This window comes from Centropristis striata, chromosome 21 (assembly GCF_030273125.1).
Source record: "Centropristis striata isolate RG_2023a ecotype Rhode Island chromosome 21, C.striata_1.0, whole genome shotgun sequence".
Taxonomy (NCBI): domain Eukaryota; kingdom Metazoa; phylum Chordata; class Actinopteri; order Perciformes; family Serranidae; genus Centropristis; species Centropristis striata.
This window is the reverse complement of record NC_081537.1, coordinates 27,542,157-27,557,743: the sequence shown is the minus strand read 5'-3', so window position 1 is coordinate 27,557,743 and position 15,587 is coordinate 27,542,157. Positions and strand designations below refer to the sequence as shown.

At 37.9% G+C, this 15,587-nt stretch overlaps 1 protein-coding gene across 3 annotated transcripts in view; it reads left to right on the top strand.

Annotated features, from left to right (window-relative positions):
• The window catches only part of exoc6 (exocyst complex component 6), a 70,123-nt gene that overhangs the window by 45,109 nt on the left and 9,427 nt on the right, over positions 1 to 15,587 (top strand). For 2 of the 3 annotated variants that reach the window (XM_059324123.1, XM_059324124.1), the window contains exons 20-23: positions 379 to 408; positions 4,926 to 5,067; positions 5,329 to 5,402; positions 14,776 to 14,888. In XM_059324123.1, the coding sequence (XP_059180106.1) occupies positions 379 to 408; positions 4,926 to 5,067; positions 5,329 to 5,402; positions 14,776 to 14,888 (359 nt within the window). The remainder of the gene's footprint in view (positions 1 to 378; positions 409 to 4,925; positions 5,068 to 5,328; positions 5,403 to 14,775; positions 14,889 to 15,587) is intronic. The other variant, XM_059324125.1, reaches the window with a different exon arrangement.

Genomic DNA, 15,587 nt, shown 5'->3' with positions numbered 1-15,587 from the left:
TCACAAAGTGTGAATCACTTGGTCAGTAAATGTGTTTTGGCTGCTTAGCTGACAGCTTCTGCTTGTTCAGTTCCACTCTCAGTGGGCCACTTGCCTGCCCTTCTCTCCAACATCTCTTATCCTGTCTTGAAAGAGTTCTCTCTTATTTTGTCTCCTGTCTCCCCATCCACACCCTCTGTAATGAAGAGTGCTGTAACTAATTTGTTTTGCTGGCAGTTTTAATCCTTGATTAATTTGACTTGTCAAGCATGCAAGATATCTCTAGTTGAATTTACCTCCTCCTGTCCATTTATTGTTGCCACATTTTCTTTTCCTGTCCTTTCCCTCTTTCCCTCCCCCTCTTCCATTTTTGGTTGGTTTGGGGGTGTCTCTGCTCAGAATAACAACAATGACCATGCGTCGATGTCGGTGAGTACTCCTGCCTGGCTGTTACAACACTATGCTGCCATTTTACAGGCAGAGGGGAGATGAAAAGCATGCTTATGTTTGACTGTGGAAGCTCCACTACTCCAGGCTTCTTGGTTCTTTTAGGACCTGTTGCAACTCTTACTGTGGACATTGAATGAGATTGTTTCCAATAACTACTCTCATGCAGGGGGACTGAGTGAGAGAGGACTAATTACCAGCTAACAAAGCTAAAAACCTGAGTGGAACGTGCTCTAGAGATTGCTGGCCACGAAAGCTTATTCACTTATCTCAACTTCTCCTGAAATACAAAGTCAGTCTAATGTTGCTTCTTTACTGTACTTTCTTACGTCGGTTCGGTTTCAGAAGTGGGCGGAGGCTTGATATCAAAACGAAAGGAATATATCTAGTTGTTGTGAAATTAGCTTCTTATTTTCGAGGCACAGTAGCGACTTTGTGTGTGTCATGTGTGACAAAGTAATCTCAACTCAAAGCTTCACCCTAGTAGCTTTTTTCCGAGCTTTCAACCAAACCCCATGACCATGAGTGGCATGTTTACCACAGTGTTATATCACCTTTTCTTTTAATAACACTCAGTAAGCGTTAAGGATTTCAGGGTAGTTATTGTTGAGGTTTTGAAAGCAAAATCATTCTTGATGTACAACTTGGCATCGTCTTTGTGAAATAAGCAGGGACGTTCCTGGAAAAGCACTTTGTGCTCGTAACAATCTCAATGGTTTGGTTTTAGGCTCAGAGGACACGTCATCCATGATTTCCATTAAACATTCAAAAAAATTTAAAATATGCTCATTTTTCCACTTTGCTGGGCCCAGAGAAGTGGGCGGCGTTTCTGGATGTAGTTGGTACTTGCAATTGTAGATGCAGGGATGAACTTTGTTAACTGACAACTATTTCATGCAATGTTCCTAAGCCCTTGTATTAATGGCCTATATACGGTCAGGTCCATTTTCAATGCAGTGCATTGAAGGTAATGGTAATCCATTGTTGGTGTTCAGCCTTGCCCCTTACGTGTAGAGATTTCTCTGGATTTCTTGAGCGTATTCTGGATTGTATCTGGTAAAATCCTTATGGAAACACATCCAACACGCTAACCAGATTCACAACAGCATCACCCAGATATGCCGGTCATTGTGAACTGCTGCCTTTTGGGAAAGTGCTTGTTCAGTGTTTGTACAGTTTAATAAAGAAGTGTTTGAAATGTTCCCTATTTTTATAATTAAAACACAAAGTTAGCAAAGTTGCTGGTAGGTAAACGGACACTTTAGCCCTGAGCAAGGAATTATTCTTTCTATGATACTTGCAGTACTCCTGGTCAAAATGTTTTTCCCCCATACCAAACTGTTGTGTACTGTTGAATCCTTAGTGATTGGTTACATTGACATTTAAAAGGAGCCCACAGCCAGACTCGTCCTTGATAATTCGTGACTTCAATTCGTCTACCGAGTTGGCATTCTGGAGACCATTATCAAAAAGCTCAGTTTTTGGTTGTCTTGTGGATGCCTTTTTCAAAATTAATTTTCAATTTCAGCAGTCTTAGTGTGGGAGTACACAGGCCCTTCCTTCTGTTTGCATGCATGGAGCAAAAATCGATGTCTTTGTGGCACATCTGTGTGTGAATCACCCCTGAGTTGGCCTGTACAGAGTCAGCAATTAACTTTTGGGATCGAAAAAAACCTTACAGAGACCTTATTGCAGCCACACCATGTATCACTACTGTCTGTCTGCCGGTCAACTGTCAGCATGAAGGATGTTAAAAGGGATGTTGTGGAGCTCAAACAAAGGAAAGCCATAGATTATCTTTTGTGTTCTGCAAGCTAAACACTGACATTTCTTATTTGAAGCCAATTCTGCAAGGTGACATCGAGTTTGTACTTCCTTACAGGAATCACTGGTTGTCTCTTCAGTGTTGTTTTTAACATTGGTGTTTCCTTCTATAACAAAAAGACTGCTGGCTGTGTGTTGTCCTTGACGTTGGGTTCCCACATCATCCCTGGGTTTGAGAGATTTGCATGAGAATATGTGAGAATGGATTGTGTTGATCTGCTTTTGGTTTCACCACAAACACTAACTATAACTTACAGATCCATTCAAAGTTACTGTTTGTGTTTCAAACACTTGAGGGAAGGTGTCACTTAGAGAAATTCCACGTTTCAATGTGATTCATAAGTTAAAACATAGCTGCTCACAAAGGGAGCAAAACAAGAACACCTCAAGTAGTAGAAACGCTCACAATTCTTCTTTACTTTGGAGTTGTTAACGTGATGCTGTGGAGGTATGTGGAGTGTTACTTATGTATAATTATTGATTGGGCTTATGTTGTGCCTTACCTGCATGTGTTGGGCTTATGTTGTTTTTGTTTTATGTGTGAAGTGTGTTGGGTTGGTTACTTGATAGTACTGTGAATGGTTTCATGCATTTTAGTGATGGATAATATCATCCAGTGACAACTCAACTTCATTGTAACAGCAGGTTTTACATCTGTCCGTGGTAAGGGGAGAGTTCATGACGTAAAAATCTCTTTAAAAGCTAAAACAAAGTATTGTTAGGAATATTTTTTTTAATATGTCGGGATTTGAGTCTGACCGATATGGGATGCGAATACTGACAATTTATCAATAACCGATATGGTGGCCGATCTAGTCTTTTTTTTTTTTAGCTTGAATGAAAATAAACCTTTTTTTATGGGGATTGTACACTGATTTTTCACCACTCTGCAAATGTACCCACAGAGCTACTTTTATTCTTTTATTAAATAATATTTAACATTGATATACATTATTATACATTATACTAGCAATTTATTACATTGTCAGCCAATTCTATAAATGATAACTGAGAAAATGAAAGTAAATAGGAATAAAATAAATGGCTGAATAAACATCATAATTACTGTTAATTTAAAAAACAGCTGAGACCAATTCTAAATCACACCAAGCAACATTTTCTGCATTATGTATTGTGTAAAAAAATAGATATAGTACATATCAGACAGCATATACTACTATACTGCCTTTGATAGGCCAATATCAGTCAAACCTTATATCTGTCGGCTCTAGTAGGGATTTCCATTGCACAGTAAATCAGGCAACTACTGAAATGACACTAACTCAAATCCCTGTAATACTGTGAAGTAGCTCCGTTGAGAAATAATCAGAGTACCAAGGGGAATTGTTCTTGTTGAGTTTTTTTTATATATATATATATATATATATATATATATATATATATATATATATATACATCATGTCATTTTGAAGTTCTTTGATCACCACAAATAAAATTCCATTTACTTGAATTGTTTTGGGGTGGCATCACAAATTTCAGCTACATGGGCCTCAATCTGAACCATATGTATCAATAGATAACACTAGGGGCTAGAGAAGACACATATGTTTTGCATTTGGAGTAACTGAAACATAATAATGAGACATAATTAAAAACATATTCCAAAAAAATAGAAATTAAAATTCTATCTCTTAATGCTATGTGATGCATCACCCCTTTTTCACTCGACAACCGTACACATCAGTGGTTCCTGCTCCAAGTACCGAGCTCTAATTACGGGTGGGCGGTATGGACAAAAAAAAAAAATAACTTGATTATTTTTTTAAATGAAAAAAATAACGATAATCTGATGATATCCTATGAAATGTGATTTCTTTACCAAAAAGTAAAGCTGTTAAAATTCTACTTGCTTACCGGGACATCTATGGATGGACACAATGTTTCAGAACAGCAGCGCTTTTTTATTTTCTTTAGACTTAAGCATTCAGTTAAACTTCAATGTAGAGACATTAAATGGGAAACATCAGTTTGTTTTCTTTTTGAGATATTATGTAAAATTGCATATCGTCAAACCAATGTTGACACTATTATCATAGACCATATATATCGCCCACCTCTTGCTCTAATCACTAATAAAGACGTAACAACCACCAAACACTTACATGCCCTGTCTTAGTGCATTTGTCTATGTTTTGTGTGCATTGTGTGTTGCTTATATATCCATCATTACATTTATTGGTAATTGCTATTGTTTTTCAATTTGTATAGTCATTGTGCAAGACATGGATACAATTTAAAAGCTTCATGCACCTTTCTGTCTGCACTGATGTAAAGACGAGGATAGGTGGTGCAGAGGATGGAGACTGTGTCTACTGAGTGTTGCCTTGCCAGTCTTCAGTCTTGTGCTGCTCTTGCTGAGGCTGAAAAGTCTCTCAGCATGTTTGTTGCAGCAACTCCTGTTTTGGTTTGCTCATGGTTCAAAACAGACTCGTCTAGTCGGCAATCAGCTGTTCACTTTGCCTTTGAACGCCACAGTTTCAGACTGTAACTGAAAGTGAAGCAGTCCTACCCACATAGGTGTCCTCATTCTCTGTCCTTGTCATTCCCATCCTAATCTCTCCTCTACCTCTCCATCTTTCTCTCCTCTTTTGCATTCCCTCATCCTCCGTCACCTTCCTTCTCCTCCCTCCTGCCCCCTGTCCTTCTCTCTGCAGGGTAAAGTGGCCCAGACAGCTTGTATGTCAGCCTGCAAGCATCTGTCCACATCACTGATGCAGATGCTGCTGGACACAGAACTCAAACAGATCAGTATGGGAGCCATTCAGCAATTCAACCTGGACGTCATTCAGTGTGAATGTAAGTGAAAAATAAATGCAATGTTTATTTTTGTTTACGCTAGGGATGACAGGCTAGCGTGAGTCTGATTGTGTTCATTTCGTTGAGGTGTATTTTCTCTGCATCCTTCTTTGATCTCATTTTTAATTAAATAAATGTCCATTATGTTGTTCAGGACTAATTTTTCGACCCAGATCCTCTGTTTTTGACTTTACCCATGTGTACTGTATTCTGTAAATGTGTTTCATTTTTGTCTGGTGGTAATTTTGTTTTTTTTCTCAGTGTTTGCCAGTTCAGAGCCGGTCCCTGGCTTTCAGGGAGACACTCTCCAGCTGGCCTTCATCGACCTACGACAGGTAAATTGTCATTTCATTCATTTGTTGAATTTCTAGGTTAAGTTTTTATGTTCTTATGTCAAGTCTTTGTGCCTGTTTTATGCCCATAGTGTCCCTGGTAGCGATTGACATGACTACTAGAGCACTACTACTTTTTGACAAAATAAGTTAAATACATGCATGTGCAAGCTATGTAATGTTAAACTTGTAGACCAACTGGTCATACAATATAAAAAGTTTGAAAGAGTCATTGTATTTAAATAACTGTAAGGGAGTTTTATGTCTATAACTAGAAAGGTTACATTTATGTGTGTTACACAGCTTTTTAATATGCTTTTGAAGTCAAGTGTTAGATCAAGAGTGACTCTCTAGAATTTTTGTTTTTGTTTTTGCCCATTTATGCAGATGTCAAGACAGTCTCTAAGTTTGTATATATTGGAAAAGTACATCACTAGCTTTCCAATATTTCGAGTGAGACAGGAGTCATTTAGCCATTAACCCATTTAGGCCTAAAACGCCTGGAAATGGCTGTAAAACCTCTGGGCGATTTTAAAATAACCCTCTAAAACCTGAAGTTTTCTGGAAATTCAACAGTTTTCAACGAGTGTCAACGCCGACTAAATAATAGATTTTTCAGCCTCTGTAGCAGATAGAAATGAAATTCAAAAAGTATTTGAGAGCTTATACCTGTTATATCTGAGCTGGCCAAGAGACTGAAAATAGGTGGAAAAAACTACAAACGACGTATCCGATTTCCCGGCTTTAATGGTAGAATAACGCAACAGCGCCCCCGGTTTTAATGGTAGAAATGTGATAATGCTTTCCCGGCTTAAATGGGTTAAGCGACTTTTGAAGCAACCATTTCCTATGTTATCTTTGTGGGGCGTCCAATGTGTTACTCCCATGGGAGTATAACACAGTGTCATCTGAATACATTAAGATTTCAACATCACTGCAAACAGATGAAAGATCATTGACATATATACTGAAGTGTTCCTAACATTGCTTCTTGTGGGACTCCCATGGTGCACCAGTTTGGTGTAGTTATGGAAAGGTTGTAGTTTGTTGAGTAGTATTTAATCATTGCTTTCAGCTCGTCATTCTGTCCCTGGGTCAGATTTGTGGGGTGATAGTAGTTTCTTCTGAAATGTTCACATCCTTTACGCAGGGCTTTAAATAACTGCCGGTTATGTTGAGAGAGAGAGAGCAAGATTGAATCCTGTGTTTTGAAATCAAGCCCACTTACTGAACTGTGTATTCAAATCCATATTTAGAAGTTTACCTCCTCCTACACAAACAATTCTCTTCAAGACTGCTCAGAGCCAAATGCTTGGACCATACTGTGTGTGGGAAAAAACGCCAGAATGGGAGCAATTATTTATATTTAGTTACAAACTAATTTCTGTAGTTTTTAATCTGTTTCCACCATTTTCCACTTCTCAGCCGTCCCACATCTTCCTTCTCTGTATCACACAACAACAATATTGTGTTTCACCGGCCGTTTCTTCTCCAGACTCGTGTCTTTGTGTAAACTTTTCAACTTTCACCTGTCCCATAGTTCACCTGCTCAAGAGAATTCCTATTCCCAAACACACAGACACAACCCCCCTGCCTGCCTTTTTGTTGTAAACACCAGTGGTATGTAAAGTGTTGCTGGATCTCATTAACTCGTTTCTGTGCTGACCTGTGAATCAGAGCCTGAGGTGGGGGCTTGGCTCTGCCATCCAGTCTAGGTCACCGCAGTATACTGAGAAACGGTTTGTTTGTTGAAACAAATAGACTGAAAACTTAAACATTTTTGCAGTAGCACCTTATGTCATGAGGTTAGTTAAAGCACGTATTCACTGTGCTTGACATATTGTCTTTCCAAATCCTGCAAATGAAAGTATGTTGGTGGAATTCTGCAGTGGCTCCAGTTATCTGCTCTCTGTGTTTACTGGGCCGAGGGCCAAAGCCAGGAGTTTAGAAGTACTGAGGTCATGTGTTGAAGTCCCTCCAACAGCCCCCTTCTCTATAATGATGCAACATGTTTTTACGTGTTTAGCTATCTAAACTGTAACTATAGTGATTCTGAGCCATGGTTTTGCTATACCTTCCAGATTTATTTAAGAAATCTCCCACAGAAACTATTAGAAAACTACAAACCGTGAAGTGTTACCACGTAATTTCACATTGTGAAGGTCTAACTGCTGTTTCAATGCTCTCTCTACACTTGGACTGCTATGTTTAAATATGTGTGCATTGTCAATATGGTATAAAATATGTATTGTATCCTTCATCGTTTCAATCAGTGTTGAAAAACAAGCAGCCAAACTGCAGCATTATGGCAATTTTAACTTCATTTACATCCTGATCCTTGCACATGGCAGCAAAGCTGGAGTGAACCATAGTTTTTCTAACATGGAGTATGGAATATACAAAAATAGGCTTATTTCAGATATTTTTTTATTAAATTCCCAGAAAACATGCTATATTATCATACATATCATTATTGAGATATTAAATTAGCTATATCCGCATAGAACATTTTGGCCATATTGCCCAGCCCTACTCTACTCTATAAGAGTTAGATAATGGTTGAGAAATGTTGAACAGTTATTCTTTTATGTATTTTCCTGGCCTTAAGCTGTAAAATTCGGTATAGCACATCCTCTCAACTTGTAAAATCTGTTCTATAGGCAAGCAAACTATTCAACATATATTAATAGTAAAGTTTACTATAAGTTCTAATATGAATGAATAAATTGGGGTTTTAATGTAACAGTACTCATAAATTCTCCTGAAAATCAACATTGCTAATTAACTACTTTATTTGTATTTTCTGTATAATTTGTACCGAATCAGGGAAAATAATGATGAAATGACTGACCTATATGAATATAAATGAAATAACTAAAACTTAAGAATGTAAATGCTATACCAGATTGCAAAACCCCAGAAGTTCTGACAAAAAAGGATCTCAGTGGTACCTACAGTCATACTCAAGCCTGTTTTTAAGTAGAGCTTAGTTTCCTGAGAAGCAGCTCATTAGACATGATGTGTCCATGTTCCCTTTAATGCAGGCTGTTTGTTGAAATGTTAATCCTAGCCTTAGGTAAAGGGTTTAGGAGGCATCCACAGGTCGAGGTTACACAGAGGTCATCCTTTTACTTTCCCTTTATCTTTTTGATCCTAAAATTCATAACTGCTTTTTAGATCATTATCGTGGAACCATTTAAAGTGATTGAAGGTATTTAGGGCAACTGATGTGATCTCAATACCTGGTATTGCAGGCACTGGTATTAGTACTTTTTAATCTTCAAATTTAAAAAAAACATCAAGTCAAAATATCTCAAGCAGCACCCTCACTCACTCACTCAACATAGAGTCATCATACAGGCTTTCTAAGGTGTAAACATGGAGTAAGACCTGGTATAAAGAGTGATATGGTAAGACCTACCTTTACCTTCTCTCACCTCTGGATCACCCGTCTCTGCTGACAAGGCCACAGTGACAGAGAGAATAGCCTCGTCTTCCATTATAACTTCTTTTACACTAAACAATACAAGTCAATGAGACAATAGCAACTAACGGGAGAGTGAAGCTTCACAAGTGCATAAAGGGCAGGAAAGCAGAGAAGACGTTCTAGAGTTTCAGAACGCCCTGACTTATTGTTTCAATGTAAAGGTGAACCCAAGGAGTTTCACAACAAACCGTGAAGTAATGTCACAGGAACGATGATTTATTGGACACCAATCTTGTGGGAAATCACACACACACACACACACACACACACACACACAACTCATTCTCTTTATCTTTCTCTCAGGCTCTTTCCATTAATCGTAAACATTTACTGGATGCAGCTTCGCCCTTCTTGGTTGCAGATCAAATTTTTACGGAAAACATTTTGAAAGTGAAGCAGTCTTTTCTTCAGAAGACATACTTCAATTAAAGATCATTTTTAGGCATTTTATAGCTTTTTTTGATAGTGGAGAAATTCAGAGTGAAAGTGGGAGACAGAGGGGAAGACATGTTGGAAAGTGCTCCGAGCCGGATTCGAACCCGGGCCGCCCGCTGGCGAGGACTGAGCCTCTATGGCAGACCTGGGCATTGGGCGGCCCGCGGGCCACATCTGGCCTGTTGGCTGTCCCTGTCCAGCCCACGTGAGGTTACCCAGAAATTAGAAATCAATACAACCGCAGTGCTTTTATTTAAAGGCGGCTTACGAATATCTGCCTGCATGCATACCCACCTGCGAAAAACCTTGGTTACCTCAGTACCTTGTCAAAAACACGTATTGCTTTTAGTATAAAATTTTAAAAAAAAGAGGCCTTTTTGATACTTTATATCAACTTTACATGAATTGCGACCGACGCACTCGTTATTATCTACCGTTCGTTTTTCATTTAACCTCATTTCCTGTCACTACCTTTCAAAATTAAAGCACCCGTTTCACACTGGACGGCACCTTTTCAAAATAAAAGCATCACAACATTATAAAACACCTAGAAAATTTACAAACATGAAAATAAGATATTTAATACAAAAACACTCCACATTAACAGTCTTATCATAACATGTATTCCTATCAGTAGCAGCTCAAAACCAGATAATTAACTGTATTTTATAAAGCGATCAAATTAATATTGAGCAGAATTTAGTTCAGAGTTTTGGTCCGGCCCCCTGCAACCTTCGTGGTATTGGTCATGTGGCCCCTTGGGAAAAATTAATTGCCCACCCGTGCTCTATGGTATGAGCTCTACCAGGTGTGCTACCTGGGACGCCCGAAATATTTCCAATATTCTTTAGAATTGTTTTATTTTCATTTTTCAGCATGCAGGTTTTACAGTGGTGACAGACACTTTGTGGCTGTTCTTCTTATCGTTTTAATGGCCATCATATAATAGTGTGTATTAGCAGAAGGAAACCTATAGCAGTTCTACTCCAGTGACAGCAATAATTACTTTTTTTCTGGTAGTACATAAAGACCAAGTCTACAACAGATAACATTAAATATCAATTTCATGTCAATTAGCAATAAATAGGGACACTTGTTAAGGAATTTCAAGCTTCAGAGATGGTAAGCTGCTCCAGCAAAAAGAGCTGCGTTTGTGCAAACACAAATGTGTTTGAAATTAACTATGGACGGTCATGTAATTAATCACATTTAAATATTTTTTTTTATCAATTGACAGCCCTAGAAAATGGCAAATATAAAATTATTTTACCAAATATTTTCTTTATTTATCATCGTATTTGCACATTTGCAGTTTGTGCTATTCACCCATAAAGACAGAGCACATATAAACACCAACCCCATCTCTCTCCATTGACTTTGTATTAAATAATGGAGCTTGCTTGACAATTCTGTCTGTTAGCAAACAACAGAAGCATGTCTAAAAGCTGCTCTAGTGAAATGAACCACCAACAGGGTGAAGAACACATAACTAATCTGACGAACAGAAAAAAATGAACTTTTTAGAGGACAAAAGTGGATACAAAGAGTGATCCTGAAAATCATTAGGGTTAAAGTTAACTTACGAATGCAGTGTATTTAGTCACTAAGTCATATATCCAAAGTCAGTTTTAGGCTTACTTCATTTCTGTAAGTTAAACTAAAGCATTTGACACTATGTAACTGGTGTTGTAGTGGAAAGTGAATAATTCAGGAAGCTATGCAGTACTACGTGCCTTAGCTTGCTAACATACAGCTAACATTAGCTTGCTAACAGGCAATTTGTTAAACTGATCCAATGATAAACTTCAATCTAATGGGTTTAGCTAGACCCAGCCCATGGTTTTTAATTGTAGGACTGATAGTTTCCCCTCCGGTGGGCGTGGTATTCAGAATAGGCGATCTGTCTCTATTTTCCATTGGTTATCCAAGTCTAGGGTGCAGTGATAGCATTCTACACAAGGAATGGCTCCTCACCTCAACTCATCTCTAATGGTCATTCTCTTAATCGCTAGAAGCTCCAAAAGCTCATTGCAGATAGCTATTTAGAGGAGAGCCTTTTTGATAAAAAAAAAATTGAACATAATGACTCCCAGTTGATCTTTTCCAGGTCTTGCAGTAGCCAAAAGCTAATATTTCCCAGTAGTGTTTAGTATTTCACTCTTATGATAACATGACTCAGCTTGCCCAGCAGAATCCTACTAGATTACACCGATTGTTGTCTTCACTGCATTTGGGGTCGTTGCATTTGGTATGTAACAGAGTGGAGCGGTGTGAATGGGATTCCTTTGGATGGGGTTGGATATTGAGAAATGGTTTTAAAGTAAAAAGGGTTATAGATGGTTATAATGCCTTATAAATGGAAGCATGAATGGTTGTGTGTCTCTATGTCAGCCTCCCGTGACCCGTTCATGACCAGTTCAGATAAGCGGTTAAGGATAATGAATGAATGAATGAATGAATGATGATACAGCCTTATAGATGATTTACTACACACCACAAACTAAACAACAGCATAGAAGGAAAACGTCTCTTTGACAACATATAGATCACATTTTCTTTTAAATGAGATGATGATACATCAGTACAATATTTTTAATATCCAAACATGAGCATGTGTCTAAAGTCCACATTGATCTGGCTCGATATTTAATGACTTTGTACCATAATGATGCCATATTGGCAACTTTTCAGCTTTCAGCAGAAAACATTGGAATTTTCCCGATAGCGCAAACTGTTTAGTTATTCTGGTAAAAGTGTCACTGGCGCAACACTCTGTAAACTTTGGATGTTGTGCTTTCACTGTGTGTAAGTGAAAGTCTATAATTCAGCTATGATATTACAAATGACTTTTTTTTTTTTTGCAGAATACATATAGGGGAAACACTGCATAATCCTTTTTGGTTGATATGAAATGTATTTATTTAGCTTTGACCAAACAGCTGCTGGTTAGGGAACCTGCAGGAACACATGGTAAATATGTTTACTGAGACTGGGATGTCTAATAACCTTATTGGGGCTGAGATGGATAAACCAAAGGAAACAAAGGCAAAATGTATTATGACCTCTTTGAATCTCACACCCAACACATAGCCCATTACAAAAAAAACTAACACTAAAACTAATAAAAACTAAACTATAACTAAGCATTTTCAAAAAATAAAAAAATAAATTAAAACTAGCAAACTCTTGTCAAACTTGTTATTTTTTTTACAATAAAGATTTGTTTCCCTGGCACAAAAGGAGTAATACATATCAGCTAAAACAAAAAACATTGGTATTGACATCAGCTATTGGGGAAAATGCTTATTTGAAACATCTTTGTCACTTTAAATAACCAGGTTCAAGGGATCCTTATTAAAAATGTTAAATGATATGTTGTCAATATCAATATTGGTATCAGTTCAGAATGCGTCAGGCACCTGAAATGTCACTAATAATAGACATGGAACCAAGTTGTAACCAACTGGAGTTTTCCCTATAAGGAGTTATTGCACCAAATCCGATCTATCCTGTTCATTATTGTGAACTGTGGAGAGTTCAGTGATGGTCAAAGTAAGATGGCTGCTCGGGGCTCATCACTTAGCTCCAGGTGAGAATAATGGCATTGTTGCTAAGCCTCTCTCTGTGTGTCGGAGTCTCTCAGTCAGCTGAATAATGCTATTATCACTAAGCTGTTCTTTCACTGCTCTTTCAACATGACCCAAACACCCAGCTGTTTCACCCTATGACATTAGCATACACTGTGTGTGTGGGTGGGGTGGGGGGTCATCTCCATCAGGTTAACCAGGGGTCGTGGGGGGGTCATTTTAAATGTTCCTGTTCACACTTAGCACTCATCATGTTAAGCAGCAGAACCCCCTTCCCTCCTCCCTGCTCCTTCTCTGCAGCTCTCACTCTGGTGTCTTTCCTCTGCAGCGATGCAGTGACTCAAGAAGCCAAAGTGTTCTCCATCATCACATTAACTGACCAGGCTTTAACACAGCTCTCACTCTACTTAGTTTTCATGCAAAGTACAGGTGTTTCTGAAATAACGTAAGGCACAGGGTATCTACTGCATTGTTTCAGGGTTCTTGTCACCTTAAGGGAGAGAGAGTGACTCCTGTCCTCTCAGCCATCGATCCTCTTCTTTTCAACCCAAGATACTTGAACCTGATTGTAGAATGTAGGTTTCTAACAGTGACAGTGATAAGTCAAGTCAAAAGTACACCATGTCTCCTGTATAATTACTTTTTCTTTAATACATTATTTCTAATATAATGTACAAGCATTCAAAAGTTTCTAGTACCTCCCAAAGAGTCGGTCAATTCAATGTTTGAATGGTCTTTGATGCTTTTAGGTTGCACAAAGTATGTTATTTGTTATTTTGTAGTCTTTTGTCGTATTTCTGTGGTCAAGACCAACTTAAGTCAAGTCCAAGACCTAGTCGAGTTGAGTCTGACTCAAGACCAAGTCCAAAAATTGTTGAGACAAGTCAAGAGTGAATCCAGATCAATTCAAGTTCTGTTCAAGACCGCAAAAGCCAGAAGGGTCTTTCCAGTGCTATTAAAGGGATTAAAGACAGAAATGAACAAGAATGATCCATCCATCCATGAAACAAACAAATCTAACACATCATGTTGGTAGAACATTGTGTACAAGTTAAGGCTGGGTGATATATCTATATAAAAAATATATTGATATATTTTTAAATGCGATATGGAAGTAGACCATATCACATATATCAATATGGTTTTAAAAAAAGTATTTCTTTGTATATAAATGCTGCCCTTACTAGGGTTTTTCATATTTAGTTCTTTTGTAATGTGCGTTATTCTTTTCTCATATAAATATATTTATTTCAGAAAAATATTGTCCTATTTTATTTCATAGGCTATTTTTACTTAAGATATTTTTTTATCCTGTTGTTATACAGTATTTATGTTCACTTAAATAAACGGTTTCAATAAAACTACTTGTGACATGTTAGATTTGACTTTGACTGAACATTTGCTCTCACTTTGTGATAAAAATATCGGGATATATATCGTATATCGATATTCAGCCTAAATATATCGGGATATGACACTTGGTCATATCCCGATATATTTGGTCATATAGCCCAGCCTTAGTACAAGTGATACCAAATCATCAGCCAGAAACAACTTAGCATCAACATATATACAGCTTCCTGTTTCAGTGTCAAATGCAAAATAATGCCTATAACAAACTGGAGCACACTGCAGATGACCCAAAGATGGGTGATTCCAAGGTTTCGAACAATCGTGTCAATTCCAATATAACTCCTTAATCATTATATTATTGTGTGGAACTCACTTGGGTCACAGTTTTCCCAATATTGTTTAGTAAGAGCATTTGACCATGTAACAAACAACTGAGGCTTAATACTGTAGCCCCATTAAACATGCCATGCTGTAGGGTTTTAATGTGTGTTGTGTATCTCTGTGTGTTTTATAGCTCCTGGACCTGTTCATGGTGTGGGACTGGTCAACTTACCTGGCAGACTATGGCCAACCAACCTCCAAATACCTGAGAGTGAACCCAGCCACTGCCCTGGCTCTACTGGAGAAGTGAGTGCATTGGATAAGTAACATGTCACCCCATATTTTTAGCCTGATTCCTAAGATCTGCATGGTGCAATAAATAGCAGCTAATCACAGTAAACTCTGCATGTCTCTTAATACAAATTTGGCTACGTTGTCTGTTTCCTCCTCCTGTTTTTTGTTTTATTTTTACTTTTCTGTTGCTCTAAATCTTCTTCTCTTTGCTGTTTTTCTGCTGCGACTCAGAGTCTACAGGGGGTAGGTGCAGCTTCCTTACTGCTCTTCTTTGGTCTCCTCCATGCATGCTCAGATATTCTAAACATGGTTCTACCTCCTATAGAGCTGATCTTCTTTTTAGCTCGCCACAATGGTGACTTTATATACACAAAAAACATTTTATTGAGGGTAAATTACATTATTGGATAAATGTAGGTGAAGTTTTCGCACCAGGAACATCTATTCTAGATCTATTCTATTTAAAACAATTATCTGCTTGAGATTTGCCCCACCTTGCCTAACCATAGCTGCTTGGTCATAATTATGTTTAACCAGAAAACATTTCGAAAACTTGACCGAAGCTTTTGTTTTCTTTAGAAGATTGCCAAAGATACACCATTTATCATAGAAAGACACTAGTTTTCAGACAGTCCTTGAATGGATCATACATTACGAATGTTTCTGTAAGAAAAAGTAGCCAAAACAAAGCGTAAATCACAAACGTTGCCA